General features: G+C 34.5%; 4 protein-coding genes and 1 long non-coding RNA gene across 7 annotated transcripts; 2 read left to right on the forward strand and 3 right to left on the reverse strand.

The window, feature by feature from the left end:
* Positions 1-232: 232 nt before the first annotated feature.
* Positions 233-6,809, reverse strand: LOC140804976 (uncharacterized). 3 transcript variants are annotated; one of them, XM_073161155.1, is made up of 7 exons: positions 6,653-6,809; positions 3,743-4,912; positions 2,339-2,399; positions 2,132-2,250; positions 1,411-1,501; positions 819-853; positions 233-463 (listed from the first exon to the last, which is right to left on the reverse strand). In XM_073161155.1, exons 2-7 carry the CDS (start codon positions 4,801-4,803, stop codon positions 460-462), a joined length of 1,371 nt encoding a protein of 456 aa, XP_073017256.1. In that variant the 5' UTR covers positions 4,804-4,912; positions 6,653-6,809; the 3' UTR covers positions 233-459. The 3 variants fall into 3 exon arrangements, with proteins under 3 accessions (XP_073017256.1, XP_073017254.1, XP_073017255.1); XM_073161153.1 differs by having other exon boundaries at positions 806-853; XM_073161154.1 differs by having other exon boundaries at positions 806-853; positions 3,743-4,917.
* Positions 6,810-11,825: 5,016 nt separating this feature from the next.
* LOC140804343 (uncharacterized membrane protein At1g16860-like) lies at positions 11,826-16,404 on the forward strand. Its single transcript, XM_073160297.1, has 5 exons — positions 11,826-12,041; positions 12,798-13,815; positions 14,536-14,691; positions 15,295-15,506; positions 15,831-16,404. The coding sequence occupies exons 2-5, from the start codon at positions 12,943-12,945 to the stop codon at positions 16,021-16,023; spliced, it is 1,434 nt and encodes a 477-aa protein (XP_073016398.1). The 5' UTR covers positions 11,826-12,041; positions 12,798-12,942; the 3' UTR covers positions 16,024-16,404.
* A 3,777-nt stretch (positions 16,405-20,181) lies between these two features.
* On the reverse strand, positions 20,182-22,303 carry LOC140805025 (large ribosomal subunit protein uL30y-like). The gene is made up of 7 exons (XM_073161204.1): positions 22,220-22,303; positions 21,394-21,578; positions 21,212-21,309; positions 21,069-21,126; positions 20,861-20,940; positions 20,662-20,764; positions 20,182-20,572 (listed from the first exon to the last, which is right to left on the reverse strand). Exons 2-7 carry the CDS (start codon positions 21,574-21,576, stop codon positions 20,357-20,359), a joined length of 738 nt encoding a protein of 245 aa, XP_073017305.1. The 5' UTR covers positions 21,577-21,578; positions 22,220-22,303; the 3' UTR covers positions 20,182-20,356.
* Positions 22,304-22,678: 375 nt separating this feature from the next.
* Positions 22,679-26,032, forward strand: LOC140804466 (uncharacterized). The gene is made up of 4 exons (XM_073160504.1): positions 22,679-23,054; positions 23,140-23,212; positions 23,303-25,759; positions 25,839-26,032. The coding sequence occupies exons 2-4, from the start codon at positions 23,167-23,169 to the stop codon at positions 26,030-26,032; spliced, it is 2,697 nt and encodes an 898-aa protein (XP_073016605.1). The 5' UTR covers positions 22,679-23,054; positions 23,140-23,166.
* A 593-nt stretch (positions 26,033-26,625) lies between these two features.
* Positions 26,626-27,831, reverse strand: LOC140805127 (uncharacterized). The gene is made up of 2 exons (XR_012112280.1): positions 27,247-27,831; positions 26,626-27,177 (listed from the first exon to the last, which is right to left on the reverse strand). It is a non-coding gene; the product is annotated as an uncharacterized lncRNA (long non-coding RNA).
* Between the last annotated feature and the right edge of the window lie 119 nt (positions 27,832-27,950).

Consider the following 27,950-nt stretch of genomic DNA (forward strand, 5'->3'; position numbering starts at 1 on the left):
AAACACAGCCTCAAATGAGCCTGAGGTAGAACTGGATAAGACTCGAGATGAGTTTTAACATGTAGGGTATTAAAATTGATGGTATTTCAAACACCATCTTTTGTCGTTAAGGATGCACATAGGTAATTTTATTTTTAAAAAAGAAAGGAAGGAAAAATATTTAAAAAAGGCTGCACCAAATGCCAACAGCGTGGTGACATCTAAAAATCAACAAGCATAACAAAGCATGATATGAAGCGCCACATAGAAATTGCTCTTTCGATCATAAAAATTATATCATTTACAGCATCAGCCTGTTGTGATCGAGATCATTGGAAGCTTAGATTTTTTATCGTTTAGATTCATGCAAAATACAATTTCTCCTCAAAATTTAGTTCTCTTGTCACGACCGTGAAAGGTCTTGAGAGCCATTGCTCTTCAAACAATTCAACTTGCGCCTTTTTGCAGCTAGCCGAGGTCTCAACTGCACATCATGTTATGATTATGTTAGTAACTTAGAAAACAGAAAAGTTCTTGCCTTCTTGGCGAATGAAATCAACAGGATCTCTTCTCCAAAACCAGAAATCAAAAAGTTTTTAAGGCAAATATAAGTGGTAAATGAGGCTTGTAGGATTAAGATTCCAAATTTCACATCAGGAATAAAGGAGTGCAACTATTCAAATGGAAGTTCATTTGAATAGGTACAGCTAGCACCAAACTATAATCAAAATTGACCGGATATTATTAAAGCAAGCAAAACCATGATTTGTACTAGCAAAAGGGATAAAGAAAATGAAACAAGCCATGAAGGTGTAACATAACACACCAGCTCTACGTACTTCAACTGTTTCATGACTTCTTCTGTGTCAAGCTCCTGAATTCATAAGAGTCGAACATATCAGTATATAATGAAACCGCATTAAAAATTTGTTAAATAGATTCAAATCAAACATCATGAACCATCTCCCAAAGTGATAAATATTTTTCAGGTGCGAGGAAATCAATGTAAAAAATGGAAAAAACAAAAACAATGATGCTGAATGAGCTTCACCATTTGCAAGAACTTAGATGGCATAAAAATGTGTGGGAAATTGTGGAAAACAAGAACTATTAGCATCTGTTCTCCCGCACTGGTTTTAGCATCCATGATTTTCATTATTACATTTAGGGCACAAACTTCAAATTAAAGGATCTTTTTTCTACATATAAAAAGACCACCAAGTTTTGAACAAGTTAAACATATCAATTTCTGAACATTTGTAGCAGGAATAAATAAAATCTGAAAGGCAGCACCTTGTGTTACCATCTCTCCTTTGAGATTTAGATTTGCCATTAGGTGTTTAAAGATATCATTCTAACATCTTAAGATAAATGAAGTAGGCCTTCTGGACCATGAAACAGAATTACGTAACTGCAGGAAAAATGAAATACCTGGGGTACAGCACAATCCGCATGAGCTGGATCCCAATGAATACAACAAAAGCATTCCCATTTATCAGTTTGAACTTCAAAAAGAGGGGCCCTGAATATGTCAGCAGAGAAGATAAATTGTAATTCACTGTTCAGAATAAATGTTGCAAATTTATACGCCAGATGCATTGATTAAATCAATATTAGCCTGCATTAATCTTATATTGAACTGATTTATTTGAAGTATATGCATACCTAGGCACGACATATAAGTTTCCATGATCAAATAGTTCACTTCTGACACCAACAAATAAAAGTAATTTGTTTGGATGACAATATCAATGTTATACTATTAAACCAGATGGATAATGTGAAAAAGGCCACATCTCGACTATAAAAAGTCATTAAAATTTGAGAAACCATGCCATCACCACTTGGGTTCAAACCCATGTAAAAGTAAAAATTCCTCCGCCCCCAACCCCACCCTAGCCCAAAAATAAAAATAAAAAAATTTGAGAAAGTATCTTTCTATTAAACTTTATATACCATAAAATATAGCCACGACTCGGCCACTATATCCTATGAGTTAGTTTTTGCTTTTTACCCAAGAGATTCAAATTATTGATTCTAAAATGTAAGAGGATTTTTAATGAGGTTAAATAATTTTGTCAGTTCCCCATCAACGTTCAAAAGGCAAAGTTTATGCTCATAATAGTTCGGAAACGAAATCGAAAGTATTTACCTGCGCCATTTTCCACACATGGTTCCATCAACACCTTTTCTGACGCCTTCAATCATCTCCCGGCACTGAATCCAATTGCCAATAGAACTGAGCTTCAACGGTTTGGTCGATTTCCATTCCTGGAAAAAATCGTGAAATTTACTATTTAACACTTATCCTAAACATGACGCCAACTTAATACAAAAGCCATATCCTCAAAAAATTTACCCATGAACAATCATCTTCAAGAGGATGAATTTCTATCTGGACGCCATTAAGATCACATTCACTGCAGCATTTGTGAACATCAATTACACACAAGGTTAGCTAGTGGTTGGTCTAAGAAACTAATCATAAGCTGAAAAGCTAGAAAGATATTAACAATATGAGGAATAGAACCTATTAAATTGAAAACCCCAACTAATTGGTCTAGTGCAAAAATGATGGGACACGGTATAAATCGGAAAGATTACAAGACATGAATACAGAAGTAGGTCACTGATCAAGAAACTAAATTAGATGAGCAAACTGCAGGCAAACTTTATTCAAAATAAACTCAACATGAAATTTATTGTCTTAGATATCACTTAACTTGGTTATTCTGAACTGAAACTTATACTATCCTATATCTCCATATCGTGAAAATATGAAGTCATCAAAATAATAGATATGGAATTTCAACATGCGCCAAAGGTATAAAGAGCACACTAAAAAACTACCATAACTGAAATATAAAGACAAATATTGCATTACAAGGAAGAAACTGCAAAACAAATATGGTGCAATGGTTACACTACATGAAAGATATAGAGAAAGAAACACAAGAAGTAAGAAAAGTACACAGATAAAATAAACTGACTTATAGCATACAAATGTCTGAGTTCTTATAAACTTCAACATCTACTCTTCAATTTGTAAAAATGTTAAAAGAAATTATAATAATGATGATGCCGCTAGCCAATTTTTAGGTATGGAATTCCAATACTAAGTCCTTAAGAGTAAAATAGCTAATGATGAAAAACAGGAAATTGAAATGTTCCACTCTAACAAAGCTGTCTTGTCACATGATGAAATAGAGAAACAAAAACTGCTAGACTACACAACAGAGAAATAAAACCAAAAAAGCATAAAAGATTATCGTGTTCGATGATTTTAGAGTATTGTGACGAACCATTATCGGAAGTGGGATAATCTGCACTTCCAATTGATAGTATGATTACAGGACTGAGGAACACGGTTATTTTTTATGAAATTTACAGAACAACTCCTGACAAAAACCCAAAACACTGTATCCATAGATGATAAGAAAAGTTGGACCTTCAAAGAATCACCAAATTATGTAGGGCAGACGAGAAAATGGTGTTATAAAGGTGAGGGGCACTAAAAGTTAACCAACTAATAATTATCTTACCGAGAAGCAGATTTAAAGGTTATTATAATTTTGAAAAACATATTGCCCACATGTGCCTAAGAAAGATATACAAAAAACATCAGGGATATCTATCGTCTCACATTATGCATTTGATAATCCCAACAGCGATATTGGACAGAAATTTCATGCAGATAAATAATTAGCAAAACATAAATATCCCAACTCAATTAAAAATGACTGGAAACTATTTAGGAACATACCCATCAATGGGACCACGCCAATCGGGAACACTTGCTTGAAAATCATCACCGATTCGCACACACGACATATGTGGCTCAGTATCTCTGAACATGAACTCCAGGGATCCTAGTTCACCTACTGATGCTGAAATGCCATATTTTCCAATCTCCATGCTGGTATTCAAATTACCGGAAGATTTCTCCTTCAGTATTTTGTGCTTCTTTTTCAAGCAAGAGTTACAAAGCCATTCACCAGCAGGTATTCTTGCTGCATGAGGTTCGCAGCAAGTAATATGAAAGGCATCTTCACAATTATCACAAATTAACAAGTTCTTTGAAGTTTCCAAATGCCCACAGACTTTGCATGTCTTTGAACAGCATCTGCTGCCAGAGTTACCAGTATTTTCAGCATCTGCTTGATTAGGTCTAGTCCGAAATTTCTCAAGCAGTCCCTGACTTCTGAGAATTGAAATGCATATATCTCTTTCTGAAATATCTGGCACCTTCTCAGTTACCAAAGCACCGGAAGAAGAGCACTCGCCTGTATCCTCCACATCAATTTTCAAGGAAGCCGATCCAACGTCCAGGTTTGACTTTGACGATGAACAATTATTACCACAAATGACATTCAAAGCTATATCCACGTCACTTATCAAGGCCTCTTCAGAACTAGCTCGTTCCTCAGTTGGACACTCGTCATAGTCTACTGTGGTATCTTGATTACATTCCACTGGACACGCAACAGGAAGCCATGTGGATTCTGTCCCGATTTCAGAAACTTTCTCTTGGGGAAGCCCAGCGGGAGCAGCTTCAGAACTGATGGAAGAGCGGCAAACATCACTACACTTAGCAGCAGAAGTTGGTTGGATTGTGCAAATGCAACTAGAGCTATGATTCTGCTTCCGACGATGATATACAAAAGACGGCGCAAAATTTTGGGACATTGTACTGTAGGTGGATTGCTGGAAACAATTTCTTACGCAGTTGAAGGAACATGGGCTGTCATCGGTTTTTCTCCCCGTATGATAAGATTTTCCACAGTCTTTGATATTAAACTCTCCACACATTGAACAATTTTCCATAATTCTAGTTCCAGGAATTTAATCATGTGAGTCCAGGTTTCATAAGACAGGCACATAAGAATAGCAATTTGACCACGTAACAGATGGAAATTTGCATCAGCACTCACAACTGAACTACAAAAAAATATTTAGAAATTCAGGCACCAAAAAACAATTTATAAAGTAGGTTTTTAGCAGTCAAATTATATCATATTAGTCAAATAATAACATCCAGGTCTAAAGATATCTCATCAGGACTAAAGCACGATTCATACAAGATACTATATTTGACGACTTCCTTTTAAAGGTACCTTCATAACCAGTAGATGATGCACCATTCACCTTAATAAGAACTAGTAAGGCAACACACGGTTTTCTGTTTTTATCTCATGGCATCGACACCTTTGTGACTTTGTCCTTTCACGGGTTTATTGTACCTAATTCTACATTGTGATTTGGAGAACTAACTCTTTGTCATTGCTGATTAGATTAACAACATCAAGCATATGATACAACGAAAAAGTATATAAATCCCACTAACTTATTTGAAGAAATACTGATGACTCTTTATTCCACAACAAATACCCAAAAAAAATCGCAACATAATGAAAAGCTTTGGATATATCTTCCAAAAAAAAACACAAAAGGCATATTAGAAAAAAGAAAAGGAAACCATTTGCTCAAGAGATATCACATAAACATTGCCTTGATCGCCGCCCTTTCCCTGAAGTATCTAGCATCCAAGCATATTTAAAAGAGAAAAAGGACTAGAACTCCCAGCCTTGAGACCTCGATAGCTTGCAGGGGGAAATTCAATAGATATCTTAACACATAGAGATAACCAAGAGGCAATTTTTTAAGAAACCTATCTGGCTCACAAAATAATCACGAAAATGACAGAAAAGTGATCGGCAACCAATCTTCATTATTAGGGTAACAATACCTTTCTCGTCAAAAACCAGCCTTCAGAGCAGTATAAATATAGAAAAATAGTTGACAACATTTGTTCTATTCATGTTTTTTACCCTGATAGAATTTAAACAGCAGAAAATACATACACCTATGTTCTTTCATGTAGTTGAATAAACCATTGACGTGCCCAATATATTTCTCCCAACATATAATGTATGACATATTTGATATGTACCACTGTTGTCTCTAATTGCTTTAATGAAATTTAACAGAAAAACTAAGGTAGTGGAATAAAAGGATCCAGTAACATGAGTTGTCTCGTAACTAATGCAAATCCATGATTAAGCGGAAACCACTCACAAACTTAATATGGGCTCCAAAATTATTTCCTCATAGAATACAGATTACCCCCCTAAAGAAATCAATGTTTGATTTTTGTCTATCACGTCACTCATCCCATGGGGCTCAGATTCTGTCGCTTTTCTTGCACACATTTAACATAAAATAAATCTAGATTGTCTTTGTATTCCAATCTTTTCCTCTTACATCATATCACCAACCAATGTCAAGAAACTCTGGCAGTGAAACAATGCTTGTCACCCATCTCTTATATCAGATTAATTCATCTCACAAACAGTTCTCTTTTCACAGAAATCACAGATTAATTCTGGTCTCATTTTCTATTTAGGTTTTCGTGTAAAACATTGCTATCTTTCTCAAAAACATCCAATTATTCTAGAACAAAAACGAATGATCATAAACAAATTAAACAAAAATCCACCGGTCACACAAATTTGCACAGGCTGTGCAAGTACACCAGATAATCAACAATCAAAACGATGCCAAAGATCAAACAAATAACTATTTCAAAACTACACCCAAGTGATTTCCAAAGGAGAGCACAACACAAAATTCAAGAATAAAAGAACAATGCACAAATACAGAAATTCTTTTATACCTTTAATCCGCCAGTGCAACAGTGCATGAGAAGGCTGTGTCTCCAACAAATTTTAAAGGGTCGAGGATTTTCTTTCTTGGAGAATGATGGACAAATGGGGGAGAGAGGGGACAGAGCTGCAGCCGTGTACTATACAACTGTGTTTACATATTCGAGCAAATGTAAATTAATTGAATAAAATTATTCAAAGGCCAAAAAAATCTCTATATTTTCCTTTTCAAGTAAAATAATTTTTTTGTTAAATCATGAATTTGAAACAGTTCATAGTTTCTTATCAACCATACTCAAAAAGATTTTTGCAAAACATGGACTATAATGGATTTACTTAAATTCAATATCGATGACTCGACTTCGATATTTCTAATAATAGCATATTCCTTTCTCGAAATAGTAAGTTTGTTCGTTATCATCATTTTCAAATGAAATTTAATGTAATTATAACGGTAACAATAAAAAACATTTTCCGACGTTTTTCTAGATTCATCGTTCATATTCATAAAAATAACGAGAAATCACTCAATATTTATGATGTGTGTCAATGGACATATTTTCAAAATGAATTTGACTCAAGTCTATAAAAAAAATATAAATTATAAATCATTGTGTTATTAGTATATAATAATAAATTTATAATTATCATACAAAAATTCTATAATATAAACACACATTATGAGCGTAAATATACGGCCTAGACCTCATTAAACCATATACACAATTTTGTCGGCCTTTTGTAATGGATTATAATCCATTGGGCTCAGAATGGATCGGTCATATTGGGCCACGAAGCCCGGATTATGATTATTTTTATTTTTTTTTAAATCATATTCAGAGTAGAAGGACTCGAATATGAGTCACTACAAAGAGAAAACAAGACGAGATCATTAAGAGCTAAAGCTCGTGCTAAACATTAATAAAAACGTAAAAATCAACCAAAGATTTGATTGGAAGTAATTTTATGTCAATGAATTCGCAATAATATAGATTTTTTAATATGTAATAATATACAAAATAAGGATATATTGAGTATTAAATAAAGAAAACATACCATATTACGATACCAAATTTAGTTAATATAAGTTACTTAAATTTATAATAATAAAAATAACTAGCTACCGAGGCACATAGGTTACATGTGTATAAAAGAGAGACGGTTTTTCCTTTTTAAATTAAAAAAAATGATGGGTTATTATCTCTATCTTGAAAAATACCATTTGATTACTATGAAAATTTCTAATAAAATTATCACATCATAAATAAAACATTCTGATATAAATTGCCTTAATAATTTCACATTAGTTTATATTAAAAAATAAATGCATATTTAACATGCTTCTCAAAAAGTACTAGTTTTAAATTTGCACATAACAATTAACACACAACAAAATCTAACTTTATGAGAACAATCTTTTGTTCAAATAGTATCATAGATTTTGTTTATGGGCTATTTACGAGCTTCATTCAGTTCATAATTATCACAAAAGGAGCATACTGATGAAGTTATCAATACTGACATCAACATGAGATGTAATTATCAACTTCGTCTCGACAACTTCATATCATCATTGCAACCTCGAATAACAGGTATTAAATATAGGTTACCTAGTCAGACCATTTGGTTGAGAGCTTGAGAAGGTCGACTAAATCAGACCATTTTTAACGTGTCGATAAGCTTTATGTTGCTTTTGTGTTTTCATCAATTTAATGCACCCACGTTCTTTTTTTTAACTATTTAAAGATGTAATTTATACTTAATTATTTGGAAATATCGTCCAAATTTACTAAAATAAAATATATTTTATTATGAAATTATCTGAATTTTCATATATATGAAATAAAATATTAGCTTAAACGATAATAATTCAGATTTCAGATAATTATTTCGTAAAAATATATATTTTAAATTTCCATTATTTTTTTAATGAAAAACACAAATATTTAGATATAGGGAATTCATTGAGAAGGAGTAAAGGTGAGGCATCTATCTCCACCAAATGGACATACTGAGTAGTAACCTACTCCAAATTGATCTATGAATAACACAAAAAACTCGTGAGATTGTCTTATACGTCAATTTATAAAATGAATATCTCATCCGACTTAAATCATGAAAAAAATATTGTTTTTTATATCGAAAAAATTTTAAACATGGATCAAATCGATCGTCTCACGAATTTAAATCTATTTCCCAGTAAACATACTCATATGAATAAAAACATTCTCATAATTGACAGCAACTCCACAACAAAAGTAAGTGTGCCCACCAAACATCCCAACAAAAAATTGTCCCCAATGGGAGACACTAATATTTCCTACATGAAAAATAAATCATTTTTTTAAAATATATAATTGATAAGTTTTTATTTTACAAGCGATTGACCTTAATTCGTTTTTTTATATCTTATAAACTTTTTACGAGCTTATAAGGTATTACTATTAGCAATAATATATTATTTTAAATCTGATTATTAATATGTTTGGGAGTGAGTCTCATGTGAGACCGTCTCACGAATCCTAATCTGTGAGACGAGTCAACCCTACCCATATTCAATATAAAAAGTAGTATTCTTAGTATAAAAAATAATACTTTTTCATGGATGACCCAAATAAGAGATCCGTCTCACAAATACTACCCGTGAGACCGTCTCACACAAGTTTTTGTCTATGTTTGGATGGGATATAACACTATTATGAGATTATTTTTTATTTTTTTCCGTCTTTTAAAATAGTAAATTTAAGATCTTGAAAAATCTACGTTGATTCGATAATCTAAAGACATTTTATAAGCTGTCAAACGATTTATTTAAGTTTATACAAGCTTCTTTTCTAAATTTTAACCAAATACTTTTAATTTAAAGAACTCGTAAGCTTTTAAACTGTTAATAAACTATTTTATAAATCCATTCACACTTGTGGAATTGTTCTGCAATTTGTTCCAATATCAAGAAATGCATTATTTTGTCACATTTTCAGCTCCCTCAAATAAGGAAATAACTGCAATTTTCTCCAGATATATAGTTTTTTTAGCGGGTAAATAATAATCACATTAATATCATTAACTACTTATACAATTTTTCCCCTATTAAAATCTTCATCAAGTGCAAAATGATACATTCCTTTATAAAATTTACATCTTCAAACACATTTTGATCGGGATATTTTTTAAAAACCCGAGAATGTCATTTTCTTTAAAAAAATAGTTGATCAGGTTTATTTTATAAATTTCTAATTTTTAATACGTGTGAAAACACAGACAAGCCTATATGAGTGGAGTAAATAAGTATCTTCGACCAGGGTAAAATTATAACAATAGATTCTACAATTACTCATTTACCCTTGGGCATAATTTTTTTACAAGATAATTTTTTTTTACTTCTAAAATGTGGTGCTTTAAATTTGTAATTTGAAGGGGTAATTTGGTATATAAAATATACAATAACTAATGATTGAGGAGTTGGGTTAGGTTAAATCAAAAAATAGATTGGAAAAATAATAATCAAATAATAGATTGACCTTTGCATATGCATATATCGATGGTCAAGTTGACCAAATTAGTGCTGAGCAGCTGTGCTCAATTTCACAATTGCTAGCTAAATGCATTTAATGTACATCACAGAATATATTCATTTATTTTAACAGAAAACGCGTATAGAAAAAGCGAGATATTCCAAATTACGGCACGCGTTTGTTGTCAACTTGCTTGGTTTATAGTTTTTCTAGGAACAATTATTCTAAACAAGGAGATTTTATAATAACATTGGTGCATCTAAGGGGAACATAGGAATTAGTTTCAACAATAAAATAATAATTTCTAGATAGGATATGGTTTCAACTTTGCATGGAAACAATAAATTAAAGATTTTATATTTCTTGGAAAAACTAAAAAGAGGAGGTAAGTTTTGATATCAAAATTAGACAAAAACAAAAACTTGTGTTAGATGATCTCAGGGTCGTATTTTGTGAGACGGATCTCTTATTTGGGTCATCCATGAAAAAGTATTACTTTTTATTGTGAATATCGGTTATTTGGGCCATCCATGAAAAAATATTACTTTTTATAGGGTTGACCCGTCTCACAGATAAAGATTCGTGAGATCATCTCACAAGAGACATACTCTAACAATTACGGGTGAGAGAAATGCGATATATATTAGCAAATAACATAGATTTACTTTCTATCATTATTTTCATACACGATATTATTCTCTATATTAGTGTTCTCACGCAGATGTTACATGCTTATACAATTAAATTTTTATTTTATTATTATTATTTTTTTAATCAGCAATCGCTACCTTTGAGTGCACGTCGAGTAAACATCTGGAGTAACGAAATATATTGAAAATCATGTTAGTCAGACAAACCACATTAGTTAAGCTCTATGTGAAAAGCTCGTCATAAAAAATAACGTGTATATAGTTTTGTTACATTGTCCACCATCCGTGCAAACATCCGTGTCCACGGATGAGATGACACTTATCTGTTGGATATATAACTTTGATATAGTTCATCACATCCAATATATACGTGTCACTTCACTGGTGGACACAGAAGTGATAGGTTAGTGGACAATATAACAAAACTGTATATATAACACATACATATTTATAATTACAAACATTAAAAGCCAAATATTTATTGGACTAGGGGTGAGATCTCTAGACCTGTATGGTATTGAGCTCAAATCTCATTTTGTGCGAGTAATATTTAGACAAGATTAGATAAGAAATTCTTTGGTCCCAAATTGTATAAAAAAGAATTATAATGCTGGATAATAATAATAATAATAATTAAACAGTTAATTGTGAGAGTATATCTTTTGTGATACGGTCTCACGAATATTTATCTGTGAGACGGGTCAACCCTACCGATATTTACAATAAAAAATAATACTCTTAGATTAAAAAAAGATATTTTTTCATGGATGACCCAAATAAGAGATTCATCTAATAAAATACTACCCGTAAGATTATCTCACACGAGTTTTTGTCTAATTGTGATTAGTGAACTTAGTCCCACGCCACCTTTGATATGGAGTAAAGTCTAAACAAAGACAAGTAAAATATCATTAAAAATTAAAATAGGAAACAAGGATGAGTAGGAAGAAAGAAATATAATTAGCCCAAACATGCCCCCCGGGAAGTAGCAGCAACTGCAACAATGGGGAAGAAGGGCAGAATGGGCATTCCATGTCGACCTGAAGGGTAAAACCGCCATTCTACCTCCACCCCAGCAGTAGTAAACCGATAGGACAACAGAAATCAACGAGGGTGAATGGAAGTTTCGCACTTTTCTTCCCTGCGTCCGCTGATATACCGCAATTTTACCTTTTTCTTCTTCACCAACTCACTCACCATTAGCTTGGATCCCCCAATGTCTCCACGGTCTTTAGGTATTCTGCTATGCATTTATCTTCTTTGATTTGATTTGACTTGAATTGACTTGTGTCTGTGGGTTCGACGATCTATCTCATTCCACCCGTTTTTTGATTGTGACGTGGTTTTTCTTAATTATTTGTTTGTGACATGGGTTTGAAGTTTTCTCGGATTTCTGGTTTCAGAACTTGATAGCTTGAGACTTTTTGTTGCGGATCTTTGTAATTATTCTAATACAATGGGGGGATTGAGTAATTTTGCTCTTGTTTATTTTTCGTTGGATCCCTGAAGTCGCCGACTCCACTAGAGGCTCGATGGATCTGTAATTTTATGTGGTTTTTGGGTTTTATCTACTTTTGTTGATGATTGGAGTAAGTTAACTCGTGTCCAGATCTAGCGGTGTAGATTTCTTCTGCCCATGTGGTAATCGTCAGCTTGCTTTGTGCGAAATGTGCATATGGACTCTAACGATCTCTAGCATTTTAGGATGAAATTGATATTGACGAGTTTCTGTAGTTTTGTTTATCTTGAGGCCTTTTAGTACAATATTTGTCATCAAATTCTGTTAGTGTTTTGTTGAATTTTCTGCGAAATCTCATTTTGTTTCAATATCTTCCTCAATCCGCACCAGGCATTTAATTTCCAATGCTGAATTGCTTTTTTGGGGTTTTTCTTAATGTACATTTACATTGTGAACAAGGTTTTCGAGTTTCAACTTGACTAGAGGAGGTGTTTTAGCATGTGACTGTTATTTATTTATTTTCAACTTTTAGGTATAATATCTGACTGGAAGAAGCGGGCACGCTAGGTTGAGCTTCTGAACTACATCGCATTTATCATCATAATTTAGTGGCTGTTTGGTGTATAGTTGTTAAAAAATTTGTCCTTTGGCCTTCTGGGTAGAGTTACGACTGAGATATGGGTTCTCGATTTCCTTCACATCAGCTGAGCAATGGCCTGTATGTGTCTGGCCGCCCTGAACAACCAAAAGAAAAGACTCCCTCAATGAGCTCAGTCGCTATGCCTTACACTGGTGGCGATATAAAAAGATCTGGAGAACTGGGAAAGATGTTTGACATTCCTATGGATAGCTCAAGGTCCCGAAAATCTGGTCCTATAAGCAATGCTCCGACAAGAACGGGGTCATTTGGTGGAACATCCTCTCACTCAGGCCAATTAAATTCTGTCAATCGGGCCTCTGTTTCTTCTGGAGGGGTTTCTGGATCGGCCTCTATGAAGAAGACCAATTCTGGTCCCCTTAATAAACATGGGGAACCATTAAAAAAATCATCTGGTCCTCAAGGAGGAGGAACAGCCGTTTCTCGTCAAAATTCTGGCCCTCTTCCACCAGTTCTTCCAACCACGGGTCTAATTACATCCGGACCTATTACTTCAGGTCCACTGAATTCATCTGGGGCTCCTAGGAAGACATCTGGTCCTTTGGAGTCCATTGGGTCAATGAAGTTACACAATGCTTCTGTTGTGAATAATCAGGCTGTTACCCACCTCAGTCAGGATGATGAATATTCCTTCCGGAGGAGCTTCCCGAAGCCAATTCTTTGGTCCATCATTCTTCTCTTTGTGATGGGGTTTATTGCCGGCGGTTTCATTCTTGGAGCTGTCCGGAACCCTATTCTTCTTCTTGTCGTCGTTGTACTTTTTGCTGCTGTTGCTACAGTATTTACCTGGAATACATGTTGGGGAAGAAGAGCTGTTACCAGTTATATAGCTAGTTATCCTGATGCTGAATTACGAACTGCAAAAGATGGCCAATTTGTTAAAGTGTCAGGGGTATGATATGTCTTGAATTATGCTGATATAAATCTTAATATTACATGTTCTATGAATATTTCCCACTGATCTTGCTTTTTTGTGTGCCCCTGCCTCTTTTCAAGAAGTCAGTTTAGAAATATATATCTCTTGGACTGAAGTTGATATTACATACCTCGTATCTCTGCTTTATCAAATATTTTGTGGATTTGTATTGAACATTAGCTCGGGTTTTATGATAGAGAGCTAGGTTACGTGATTGTTGTCTAAACAGAAAAATCCTGCAGTGAGGCATTCCTGTCATGGTAGCGTGGAAACTGAAGGTTTCTTTGGGAATATATCGTGTGTGGATTATAAAAATTATGTGTTTTGATACTTCTGTGGAGAATAATTAGTATTAGATCTTAATTTTCACTAGCAAAGCCGTGACATGTTTAAGTTCTCACGACAACTTTTATTAGTTGTCTTTTCTTTTTATTATAGTAATTGATATCCAATATTCATTGCATCGTACATAAATTGTTGGCATGTGACAATTTAATTCATGTGGCATCACACAACATTTCAAATATTCTCTTCTAAGGAATTTTTTTTGGCGCTATGTTTGATTCTGTATGCTTATGGTTTGTCATCTCATTACTGCACGCATCATTAATGAATAGTAAGTATTGCTTGATTACATTTCATGTAAATGATGAATTTTAAAAACCCATCCTAACCAGTAGAATGTGGACTTTGAAGGTTGTCACATGTGGAAATGTTCCTCTTGAATCATCATTCCAGAAAGTTCCCCGGTGTGTTTATACCTCCACAAGTTTATATGAGTACAGGGGATGGGATTCAAAAGCAGCAAATCCCACTCACCGCCGCTTTACCTGGGGCCTTCGTGCATTAGAGGTGAGAGAGGAGGACTATCTCTCCCGACCTTACGCTACATGTTTCTTGCGCTTCAAATCTTGTATGCATGATACATTCTGTATGTGGTGACTGCTTTTAGTGTATCTATTGATTTACTTATGTTATCCACTTTTGGGGTTCTTGTGGAGTCAATTGTATGCTTGGATGCATGTTTACCTTTTGAACTTTGTGACATTCTTGGTGGCTACAGTTCCATAAATGCCATAAAACGATGATTGTTAAACAAACTTCATTTGCGCATTTGAGATATTTGTATGCTATTTTTGTTTGTTATTATCAAGTTTTTTATGTTGTCCATCTGTCTTGTTTCAAACATGTTTCACAAGTTTAGACTCTTTTAAAGTACCGGCTCTCATTTGGTTGCTGCATTCTGCCATGATAGAAACTTATGTACTTCTCACTTATTCAGAGTTAGTTGATTGTGAAAATGTATTTGATCCACGTGTAGTTAGTTATAGATCAGGCATACTCTATGTTTATATGACCTCTGTCCCCGTATCAAGAGCTACTTAGCGCTAAGAACTGGAATTTCCTTTTTTCCCAAATTCACACACTTCCTTAATAGATTCCGTATGACTGCAGAGGCATGTGGTTGATTTCTATATATCCGATTTCCAATCTGGATTGAGGGCATTGGTTAAGACTGGCTATGGTGCAAGAGTGACACCCTATGTTGATGAATCGGTTGTTGTTGAAATCAATCCATCGAATGGGGACGTGTCTTCTGATTTTGTCAGATGGTTAGGAGTAAGGAATCTTTCAAGTGATGACCGTGTAATGCGATTGAAAGAAGGGTAAGATGTTTTTTTCCTTGCAACAAGCTTCCATGTTGTTGTGTTTCATGTTGATGTTTCTTATGCAAGTTATTCTGAAATGACTACAATATTATCGAAAATGATGGAACAAATTATGGAAAGATGAATTATTTGGTTTCACATTGTCTGAGCCTATAGTAATTTACCAAGTGCAGTGTTTGTGGATGGATAATGTGAGCTCACATATTCCCTGATGATCAATAACACTCGCTGCTTATCTCCAAGTATAGTATCGAAAAATGCCCATTATCTGGGATTCAACCTACTAGCCAGGCTGACCTTTATTCTCTCGACACTTGCTAGGTACATCAAAGAAGGTAGCACCGTCAGTGTTATGGGCGTAGTGCAGCGAAATGAGAATGTTTTAATGATTGTTCCTCCTCCAGAACCCTTTTCAACCGGATGCCAGTGGAGTAAATGCATTCTGCCAGCCAGTCTTGAAGGCATCGTTTTGAGATGTGAGGACACCTCAAAGATTGATGTTATACCAGTTTAGTGGGCAACATTTGCATACCAAAACGGGTTTCTGTTATCCGAGGGTAAACTATCAGAAACACAAGAACAAGAAGGCAAATCTGTATAGTTTTCGTGTATTTACTTCCAACTCAATTTCATTTTGATCAGGAAGTTTTTCGAAGAGAATTGGTGTGATTATGTTAGCATTGTGGAGGTGCCTTGACAATATACCAGAAGTTGAAGAATCATGTTCTGTTGGAACTGTTTTGGTTAATTGATTATTCTTTGATCTTGTGAAAATTTGGTTGTGTGAAAATGGCAAGTACTCTTAGACATGGATATGTTTATCGGTTTGAGATATTCTGTGGCCTTTTTGCCAATCCCTTTTTCTTGGAAATGAAGTATGTACTTATATTTTAAAGGTGTGTCTGATCTCTTTAATTTAAATTCGAGGAAGTTCAGTGTTAAATTTTTTTAGCCAAGGGCAACAAGTTTCGGTTTTAAAATTTTATAACATTGTGGAGAGAGATTTGTAGTCAAATGCAATTTATGAGGCTTTATAATCTAATTACTAATTCAATTGTAAATTGGTCTAAAATGACAAAATAACATGTCAAATAGTCGTCTAATCAGCCTTTATGTAAATGGATCGCTAGTTGATGAATTAAATTTCTCCAAATCAAATCGATTTCAATTTCAGTACCCATATTTGCATTTCCACATTTACTTTTATTCCTCGGTTGACAAAGAGAGATCAAACGCACATTATCTAGAATTCGAATCTCTTGTGATCTATAATCTATACATAACGCTATATTCACAAAAACAATCGTCATGTGGAACAAATATATCTTATCAACCATTGTCCAAACAATTTTACGCCATTTTCGAATCGCAACCTACCATTTTTTATCAGTTGCTAGAGTAATTTCTCGTGAATTGTATACACAAAATCCATTAGATTCAAATCGAAATAACAGATAGAATTAGGAGCATACTTCACATTTTATTATTATTTTTATATGTAGAGTTTTATCGTATTCTTCGACCCGTACGTGAAAGAGTAATTGATTGCATCTAAATTTGGTACTATAGTAAAAATGAGACGCATGCATGTAATCACAATTTATAAAGCAGAAAGGAAATTTAAAGATTCATAGAATTTCACAAGAGAGAAGTATCATTGATCCAAAACCAGTTGAATATTTGATTTCTTATATCGAAATAACTCTAAAATCTTATTTAAAGATTAGATTCTTTTTAAAATTCTCTGTTATATCATGAATGAACGGGGACCTCTTGCTTAGAATTCAAGAGACATAGTTGTATTGGATTTGTTTCATTGTCAATCATGTATTCTCAGCTCCGTACACTCGACAGCAACCAATCGTAAACTATTATCTCAAATATGAAAAATATGTTGGGAAGTTACGTATCAATATTGATCACAGACAAAAATGCAAGAATCCAAAATTGTTTCGAAGAAAGAATTCAAATTTCTACTTTGTACAAATTTGAGAGAGAAAAAAAGAGCTACGAGTACAACACTTCACATGGCCCCAAGAAAATATGACATGAAATTTGAAATTGTAGCCACAGACAACAACTAGCCAAGTGATTATCAATCCATGTGTTTCCACCCAACTCCGTACTTGATAATAACTCATCACAAAATTTCACCTATATATGTGTGTGTGTGTGTATAAAATAGCAGGCAAGAAAATAAATCAGAGTAGAAAAAAAGCAATACATTTACTAATAAATATGAGCTGTGTTCATGTTTGTGGTGAGGAGGAAAGAGAACTGGGGCGGCAGCCGGCGGCGGGATCCTGCCAGTATTGCGGCGGAGGCAAGGTGGAGGCTGTGGATGTGGAGATCAAGTGTCGGATTTGCTTCCTGCCTCTTGGCTTCGTGGTTAAAAAGAGATATATCTGCAAGGACTGTGGCAAGCATTTGATATTGTGTTCGTAATATATAATTCTATTATTTCATGCATATTTAATAATTTCTATGTATTATGATTATTATTTTTATTAATGAGAGGGGTGGAGAATTATATATTTCCCATCCATCGACATTGTGTGCCTAAAATATATTTTAGTTAACTTCTTTTTTTATATGTGTACATAGGTATTTGTTCCGGTTACATTTTCCAGTTCAAAAGTTTGAGCAAAATTTGGCTGAATTGGATTTTTTGTATGAAAATTGTTAGAATAGGTTTTTTATTTTCAAATAATTGTGAACATTTTGGGATGTGAATATGTTTAAAAGGGCCTATGATGAAAAATTATCTAAAAATATAGTGAAGTTAAGATGTATTTGTTGATGGCAAAATATAAGATGAATGGGTGGGGTGAACATTTAGCCAATAAAAGGCAGACAAAGAGGTGGTTGGTTGGTTGGTGAACAAAATAATAATGTAAAAGAGTGTAGCAAAGTTGACTAATGAAATTAAAATACACGTGGTTTCATAGGGGGAGATATACATATAGAAGCGTTTTTAAGAATCGATAGGCGGGCGGATGTTTACTCATTGTCAACCATTAAAGTATTTAGGTGAGGTTTAGGTGATTTTTTTTTAAATTTAAATATTTTTTTTTCTGTATATTTTTTCAAAAATTCCTAGGATTCAAATTCAAATTCAGTGGCATATTTTTCTTTTTTACATTATACAAATGGATTGAAAAGCTTGTCAAACAATTTTTAAAAAAAAAAATCTAAAAAAATTAAAAATATTATATATATTAGGTGGCCGCCTAGGCGGGTTCTAAAGTTGGGGTGGTGAGCGACCGTCAAGTGTCTAGGCAGTTATAAGTGGTAATTTTAAAATACTGATAAATAGAACTCCATCTTCTCACATCTTATTATCCCATTCTCAGGTAGAGAATCACAATTCTCAAGTTTCTATATTCTTCGGAGTATTTCTATAATATTTGTGAGGTATTCGTTCTCTTGTTGTAAGATAGTATGTTTTTTTTGGAAACATAGTGAATAGTTATACATCGTAAAATATTATAGTAAATTCTTCTAATATTGCTCATGATTTTTAATATAATATATATTTTTAGATTTTTCACGTAAATCTCGATGTCCAATTTTATATTTTATTTTCATATTTGTATTTCAAGTTGCCGCACCTAAAACAACAAGTGACACCAAAGCCTTGGTTTAAAATTTCTTAAACTTCTGAATATACTCTATGATTGCAGCCTAGAACGATCTTTCATATCAGAAAATATTTTTTGAAATTTTTATTAAGATGATATTGTTTTTTCAGTCTATTAAATTGTTGTAGACAAAATGGTTGGAAGATACAAGATAACAAAGTTCAATGAAAATAAAATTACAAGCAATTTTTTTAAAAAAAGAAAATTACTTGACTGCTGTTGAAAATAGACCAAATGAAATCATGAACGATGAGAAATGGAATGAGAAGAGTTGTGACTTCAATGGAGCCACATGCATGGTCAATAAAATTCACGAAGTGATAAGGGAAATTTTATTGCTTTAAATGTGATGATAAATGACACTACAAGAAAGAATATAAGAGTACCGAGAAAGGATCTCAAGGAAACGTGACCAATAACTCAAACGGTGGTTAAATATTATTTAACGAAGTAACAACAGTACAGAAGACAGACACATGGATTATTGATTCAGGAGCGACTTGACACATGACGTTGCAGATAAAATGGTACGATCAATATGAACCAATTTCATGAAGATACGAATTCATAAGAAATTATCATGTCTTGAAAATCATTGAAATCAATACCATAAATATAAAAATGTTTGATGACATTATTGGGATCTTACATGAAAAAAGATATATGAAGAACCGACAAATAATTTGTCTTTAGGGCAATTATATGATTATCGGATGCAAAACCCGTTTCGGAAATGAAATCATGAAAATTGTGATGGACAATCTTGTGGTTACTAAATTATCAGAATTTAACACATACATGACCATGAATCGTTCCACAATCAGTTTAGTTTCAAGCGAAGGTATTGAAAAGTGAAATGATCAACCAAAACCATTCAGCACATATTTTATCTTTTTACTCTGTGTACCAGACAAGTCGAATTGATATCCCAACGAACAAAGCTTAGTCACCCCTTTAGGATCCCAACCTCCAGAAGAAACCATGCAAATTTCCAATTCCCTGCCAATCCTCGTATCTATACTCTCTAAAGGTAAAAATGCCAACCAACCAAAATCGCTTTAATTTAGTTCAAATAAAAAATCTCGAAATACAGGTAACTTAAAGAACAAAACTTAAGTTCTGGACATTTTAACAATTTAACCTCGCAGAAATCTGAGAAAGACACTAAAACAAAAGGCTCTTGTGTAAAACAAAAATGATCGGTACTCAGTTCATCCTCCTAATCAACTCATTGATGTAATCCTCACGATTACCAGCGTCACCACCTTCAACATAATGATTCCTCTTCTTCTTCAAACCACCCAAAGGTGCTTTGAGTTGGAATGGCCATAGGAAGTTGTTTGCTTGTTTGAAGTGGGGTCCAACAGTCATAATTTCATGAATTAGATCCTCCATGCAGATTATACCGTATTTACCCAGCACCTATCAAAACACAGCTACAACTAAATTGAAAAAGGGAAAAAAAATTAAAATTAATAGCATTTTAACAAATATTGTACAAGTCTCAAAACCTGCTCAATAATGGAATTGTCGGTCAAGGCATTTCTCTGCTTGTTTACTTTCCCATAACCACGCTTGTAAATCAATTCACGGACACTTTTGAGGTTAGGGTACCTGACGAATTTATGTAGCAGTGAGAAGTTTCTTGGAAGTTCATTTGATTCCCAATAGTTGATGAAATGTTTGTTAATCATGCAAGCACAAGCTTACCCATATGTAACATATGGCTCAACTCTGTGAAGCATGTTCATTGTAGCTTTGTTAACTTTCAAAAAGACACCATTAAAGATCTACATGAGAGTCAACAAAAATGGTTATTAATTAGAATGTAGAAAAACTTGAACGATGAAAACAAACAACTTGATTGGAGAGAGGAGAAGAACTTATAAATGGAGTGTCCAATAAAATTTAGGATCACCTGACGTAATCGAAGAAGCTGCAGAATTTTCTTGGTTCTCGGATGCATGGCATTAATTCTGAAATTTAAATGACAGCATGAACATGATTGATGCTGCGGATATAATATAACTATAAAAATATATTGAACAGTAAATGCATTACCCACGGATTCTGATAATGAACAAAAGCTTAGCTTCTGGATTAACATAAAAGCCACCCTTCAGTCTAGCCTCCCGCTTCAAGCGAATCAACTCCTTCTCCTGAAAACATTTGATCAAACAAAGACGGGTAAGAAAATTTTATGTTTCCATTTGATTATAACAAAAAGATACTTCAATTAATACCTGATCCTCGTACTCCTTGGCATACTGCCTTGCTTTCTTGCAGATCAACTTTCGGGTCTCAGATTTCTTCTTTTTTGATTCATCAAGCTCTTTTACCTTAGCAAGGGCCCACTCCTCGTTTCTCTTCTGTTTCTTGAGAACAGACTCGGGAACTGCCACTTCACGTTTGACCTCCTCACCCATATCTCTATCCCAGTAGCCATGTACGACAAAACAAAAAAATGAGAACCTACCTTGATGGTAAAATCTTACATAACAAACTTACGAACTAGGTTGTATGTTTAATTACAGATTTAAACAAATTGTGTCTAAAAACATCCTTAGCTTCAACAAGGTGTCAGGAATAACGAATCCCAGATTTAGCTGGTTAATCTGTCTGCATGCTAGCCTTCATTCACGGAAGACTTGAGAGTCATGAGATAGGATTTTCCCACAATGTTAGGTATATAACTAGCCCACTGATACAGATTTACGGTGAGATTGTGCAGGGTAACAACGTCTGAATGATATTCGGTAAATTCTAGCAAACTTAAGAGCATTTTCCAGAAATCTTAACTGATCTCATAATGCTTCAAACACAAAAAAAAAGATAATAAAAAATGCTCTCCTTTGGTGTTCTGCATCCCAGAGCTACACAAATTAAACATCGCCATCTAACAATACGAACTGAACATTAATATAAAAGAAAACAGATTTCGTATCCTGCATTTGGCATTTAGTCATCATCCCTCAATCAAAATCCATCCATCATGCAAACTACAAAATTAGGAAATCAAATAAATTATTAAAACGGAAACGATGGTGAGCCTTATGCCCGAATATTTACCTCAGATCAAATTAGCGCCTCGGCGAGGAGAATTAGGGTTTCAGCTGTAGTGAGGTAACTTCAAGTAGTGTATGGGGAATAGCCGAATAGCCCATGAAACAGCCCTGGTTCTTATATTCGGCGGCGCTGCTTTGTATTTTTCGGGCTTGGCGAGGCCCATAATAAATGGGCTTTGATCAAATGTGTGTATTAATTATTGGTGTAAGCCCATATCTTATATCGGATTATGAATGAAACTGTTTTTCCCCCAAACAAATTCATATAAATATTATTAATAACTCTTTCACAACGCAAGATGTTCTTACGCTAAGTAATATAAATGTAAGATTTTAGAGATTATTGTAATATTAAAAAAACTATAGAGAATAATTTTATAATAAATTTTATAGGGATTTTTTCCGTCCTGATCAATGTCAGGAGAGGGATTGAAAAACTAGGGTTAATACCCATTTTCGTCCTTCTAGTTCATCACTTATCCCATTTTAGTCCTTAATCATTGTTGACTGCTTATTTAGTACTTAATGTATTTAAATTGATCCGGAATTGGTCCCTGCCGTCACGAAATCGTTAGTATTAACGTTGACCAGAGCATGTGCTTCTCACGTGATCTTGTTTTTGTATGCCAGTCGATTTCTCCCCAAATCAGACTTCCCATCCTCACGAAAGACCTAAATCCCCAAATCAAGGTTTCCTCCCCAAATCAGTGTACTTGCCATTACCCCTACGCCAACACTAAATCCCCAAATAAAACGATGGCAGTAAAGGGAAGTGCGAATGCTTGGAGACGGTAATGGCAATCTTTCACCCCGAAATGAAAGCATTCTTCGTGTAATTGGTAAGCAAGCTGTCCTTGATTTATTTCTTCTGTTTTCTGACTCAAACTTTTCAAGTTAGCTGATTTTTTTCGAAATAAATTATAGGTACATTCGCTAAAGTGGTAGGCTGTAATGGCTCGAAGAAGTAAATTTTCGCTTGAATTCACCCCGAATTACGGTAATGTTTTATCTTTTAATGTGATGACTCTGTGGATAATTTTTTTTAAGATTAATCACATTTACATGATGTTAATATTATGTTTGTTAGGTTGGATGAGAGAACCCACTCTTGTTACAATTAAATTGAACTACAATGGTTCAATGGTTACCAATCGCAAGACGAAAGTGTACGAAGGTGGGAGTACTGAATTCTTTGATTTTGTGGACATGGATAAGATAGGGTTGATTGAACTATGGGGATATGCTAAGGAAGTAGGATGCATGGACAAAGATAGGTTCAGATTTTGGCACAAAATCGGTACATATTTGACCGATGGTAGATATTTGGAAAGTGATGCTGATGTGGTTGAAATCAGGAACAATGTCCCCAAAAATTACGAAGTGGAAATTTATATCGAACATGATGAATGTGTTTCAATCAATCAGATAGATGCATCATGCGTTTTAGAGCAACCGAATGAAGTTGAACCGAGTACAAGGGTTGGAATGAATGTTGAAGATGATGTAGAATTTAACGATAGTGATTTTGATTTCGAAGAAGAAGCAAATTATAAGGGAAAGGGGAAAAATTTAGTAATTGATGGTGCTATTTCCAATGAATGGTTTGAGAGAATGCAAGGTGGTGAAGGAGATGATGATTGTGCAGAAATTGATGAGTTAGAGAGTACATTTGCTTCTGAAGAGGAAGATTCACAGAAATTCGAAATGTATGAACATTCGGAAAATCCTGACTTGAAGCTTGGCATGATATTTGATTCCAAAAAAGAGGCAAAGTTTGCAATAGAAAGTCATTGTATTAGACGAGGGATGGTAGTTAACTTTGTGAAGAATGACAAAAGTAGGCTTCGAGGTGTGTGCAAAAATGAAGGATGTAAATGGGTTATTCATGTGTCACCAATGAGTAAGGACAGTTGCTGGCAGATAAAGACTTTCGATTCTGAGCACAAAAACTGTTATTGGAATGTGAAGAACAGAAACATCAAATCAAGCTGGTTAGGTGAAACTTTCGTGAATAAATTGAAATCAAATCCCAAGTTAGGTACGAAAGAGTTTAGAGAAGATGTTAAATCTACTTTGAATGTGTCCCTCACATACAAACAAGCTTATCTGGGGCGTAAAAAAGCATTGAAGCTAGTTGAGGGCAGCATAGCGGAACAATTTAGCCGAATAAGAAATTATTGTGCTGAATTGAAAAGGTCTGATGAAGGTGCTTCTGTCATTCTGAAACTGACTGGTGAAGATGATGGGCCAAGATTTCAGAGGATGTATGTGTGTTTTTCGGCCTGTAAAGAAGGTTTTAAAGAGTCTTGTAGACCTCTGGTTGGAGTTGATGGATGTTTTTTGAAAACCAGTAGTGGTGGACAATTGTTGACTGCAGTTGGCCTAGATCCGAATAACAACATTTTTCCTATTGCGTATGCATTGGTGGAAGGAGAAACAAAGGATAGTTGGATGTGGTTTCTGCGGTTGTTGGATAACGATATTGGCTTCGAGAATCAAGATGGTTGGACCTTCATGTCTGATAAGCAAAAAGGCTTGATTCCTGCATTTGAGACTTTGTTTCCAAACGCTGAAAATAGATTTTGTGTTAGGCATCTATACACCAACATGAAATCTGATGGATTCAGAGGTGTGGCGATAAAAAATGCTGTTTGGGCAGCCGCTAGGGCGACAAGAGTGGAAGAGTTCAAAAGGCGGATGGAAGAGTTAAAGAAGATTAATCAAGATGCTTACATATGGTTGGCTAAAAAACCTGAACAACACTGGTCCAAGGCATACTTTAGCACCATGCCGAAATGTGATATACTTCTTAACAACATGTGTGAGTGTTTCAACAGCATGATTTTAGATGCGAGGGAAAAACCAATCATCTCAATGTTCGAAACAATAAGAAATTTGTTGATGGCCAGGTTTCAAGCAAACAGACAGAAGGCCGAGAAATGGGATGGTGTGATGTGTCCGAAAATACAAGTTGTCTTGGCAAAGAATAGCAAGGTAGCAGCTACTCTTACTCCTTCGATTGCTGACGAGACACATTTTCAGATCTCCGGCATACACCAGCAGCATTGTGTTGATCTCGGTAGGATGAGTTGCAGTTGTAGGAAATGGGATTTGACTGGAATTCCATGTCCACATGCTGTTTGTGCTATTTGGTGTAGGCAAGAGAACCCGGAAGCTTATGTACATCGTTATTACAGTGTTATGAAATACAAGCAGTGTTACTCGCGATCCATCATGCCCATTAATGGAGCAGACCTTTGGCCTGAATGCCACTTCGTCCCTCCATTACCACCCATGTATAAAGACAAGGTTGGTAGGCCACAAAAGTTGAGAAGGCGACAACCTGATGAAGTTCCAGCTTCAAGACAATCAAAGCTGAAAGGTGTGAAAAGATACAACAAATGTCGGACATGTGGAGGTTTTGGACACAATCAAAGGAGTTGCAACATATCTAAAGCAAGTGCTGAAGCCGAGACACAAGAGAACGATGAAATGGACAGAGGTGAAACCGAAATACCACAGAATTACAATGAAATGGATATAGGTGATGTTGTGGTGTTACTTTTGTTTTATGTTCTACTGTTATTTCAATGTTCAGCATTATAATATTAATCATTCAGTAGGTGACATACAATCTGCACCACAAACATGCAATGAGGCCGAGGTTGGTGCGACTACACAGGGTGACGCAATGTCAGATGAAAGCGAAAGATTCATATCCAACAAAAGTGCAGAACGTGCTGAGGCAGCATTGAGGAGAAGGAAAAAACTGCAGGTTAAAAACTACATGTTCTGTTTTTTTGTTCGTTTAAAATGACAGAAATTTTTTTTCCAGTTGTAGCTTCAAATGATTACTTGCAGGTAATACGACAACGAGCAACCGGAGTAACAATTAGTGGAAGCTCCAACAATATCTCCTCTGTTAATGTAAGTGCAAGTGAACCTGTTACTATTATTTTTGTGAGTTAGATATGTGTCAATGTTTTTTATCTTCTTCTCAGGTCCATAAAGTACTCAACAAACAAACGCATGTCATTGTGAAAGGCGGAAGGAACTTCGTATCTGTGTCTAATTTGAGAGCTTTAGTGGATGACCGAAGGAAAAAAAGTTGATCAAACTAGTTGGTTGTTTTGTTGGATTTTATTGCGTACGGACATATTTGTTATTTCATGTTGGATTTTAATTAATGGTTGTGGACATATTTGTTATTTGACGTTGGATTTTAATGGTTGTGGAATTGGTTGTATTTTTTATTTCGTGCATCTTCATATTGTATTCAAATGTCACCGTTTAATTGTGCTAAACAACCAAAGAATGATTCTTTTATCTTGAAAGGTTCCAGTACATATTTTACTCAATAGGAAAATGATCAATTGGACAGAATAGGAAAATGATCAACTGGACACAAGATGAATATTAAACATCTTACTCAAGTCATTGTCTTACACAAGCAGTGCATCCATAATTCAAATCACACAATCCTGAAAAACATTAAGTTTTAAATAAAGTGCAACATAATACAAAACGATAGATGCGACACATACATCATCACTCTCTTCCTCTTCTTCCCTTTCCTCACTTAGATGCGCCACCAAGGTGTAGAGACTCCATTATTTCTTTGAGTTCCGTAGATATTTCTTCCATTTTCAGTGCATTTTGGCGACTTTGTTGTTCCAATTCCATTTTAGCAGCTACTAAATGGGCTACTCTTTCATACTCTTTTGTTTTTTTACTCGAACTTCCATCAGATGTCGAGCCTGAACATTTTGCCTCGCTACAATTATAAGAAGTAGCTGCAACAGATTGTTTCTTCATATAATCATCGTACGATTTCAAAGCCGCTTGTCTACTGCAATAGGATTTGTGACAAGCTCCACTGTATTTACTCACTTGAAACTGAGCCTCCTCCCAAGTGTCGTAAACACCGGGTTTTCTTCCAACAAATACAACATATGTTTTTCCCTACAATATATAAGAATTTCAAAATTTCAAAAGAATTTGCATACAAAAATACACACTAAAACATTAAACATGCTATTACTCTGCTGCAGAAATTCGAATACATCACAATGCTTAGAGTAATTCGAATACACACTAACCCAACTTCGAAATACACACTAACCCAATTTCCCTCACAGTAATCTAAAACAGTACATACGTAAATATTCCATGAACGATTAAAGATCAAATAATATCAACTTCAAAATGACAAAAAATATCACAAAATCTAACACCTACAAACACATTAATCGCGAACCGACAGCAGAAAAATTAAAAAATATGAAAAGCCATCACCATTGCAGATGTAGTAGTATATCGAATCTGGAATTGCAGATTTTTCTTCCTCTTCGACGTGGCTTTCGAATTACGATTCCTTGATTTGGGGATTTAGGTCTTTCGTGAGAATGGGAAGTCTGATTTGGGGAGAAATCGACTGGCATACAAAAACAAGATCACGTGAGAAGCACATGCTCTGGTCAACGTTAATACTAACGACTTCGTGACGGCAGGGACCAATTCCGGATCAATTTAAATACATTAAGTACTAAATAAGCAGTCAACAATGATTAAGGACTAAAATGGGATAAGTGATGAACTAGAAGGACGAAAATGGGTATTAACCCGAAAAACTAATATCCACCCGACAAGATTCCAGATTCGATTATTCTAATATTTTTTTAAAAAAAACATTGTAGTATTATTAACACAGTAAGTTAGAATATTGTAATTTTAAA

Source organism: Primulina eburnea, chromosome 11 (assembly GCF_022965805.1).
Source record: "Primulina eburnea isolate SZY01 chromosome 11, ASM2296580v1, whole genome shotgun sequence".
NCBI lineage: Eukaryota > Viridiplantae > Streptophyta > Magnoliopsida > Lamiales > Gesneriaceae > Primulina > Primulina eburnea.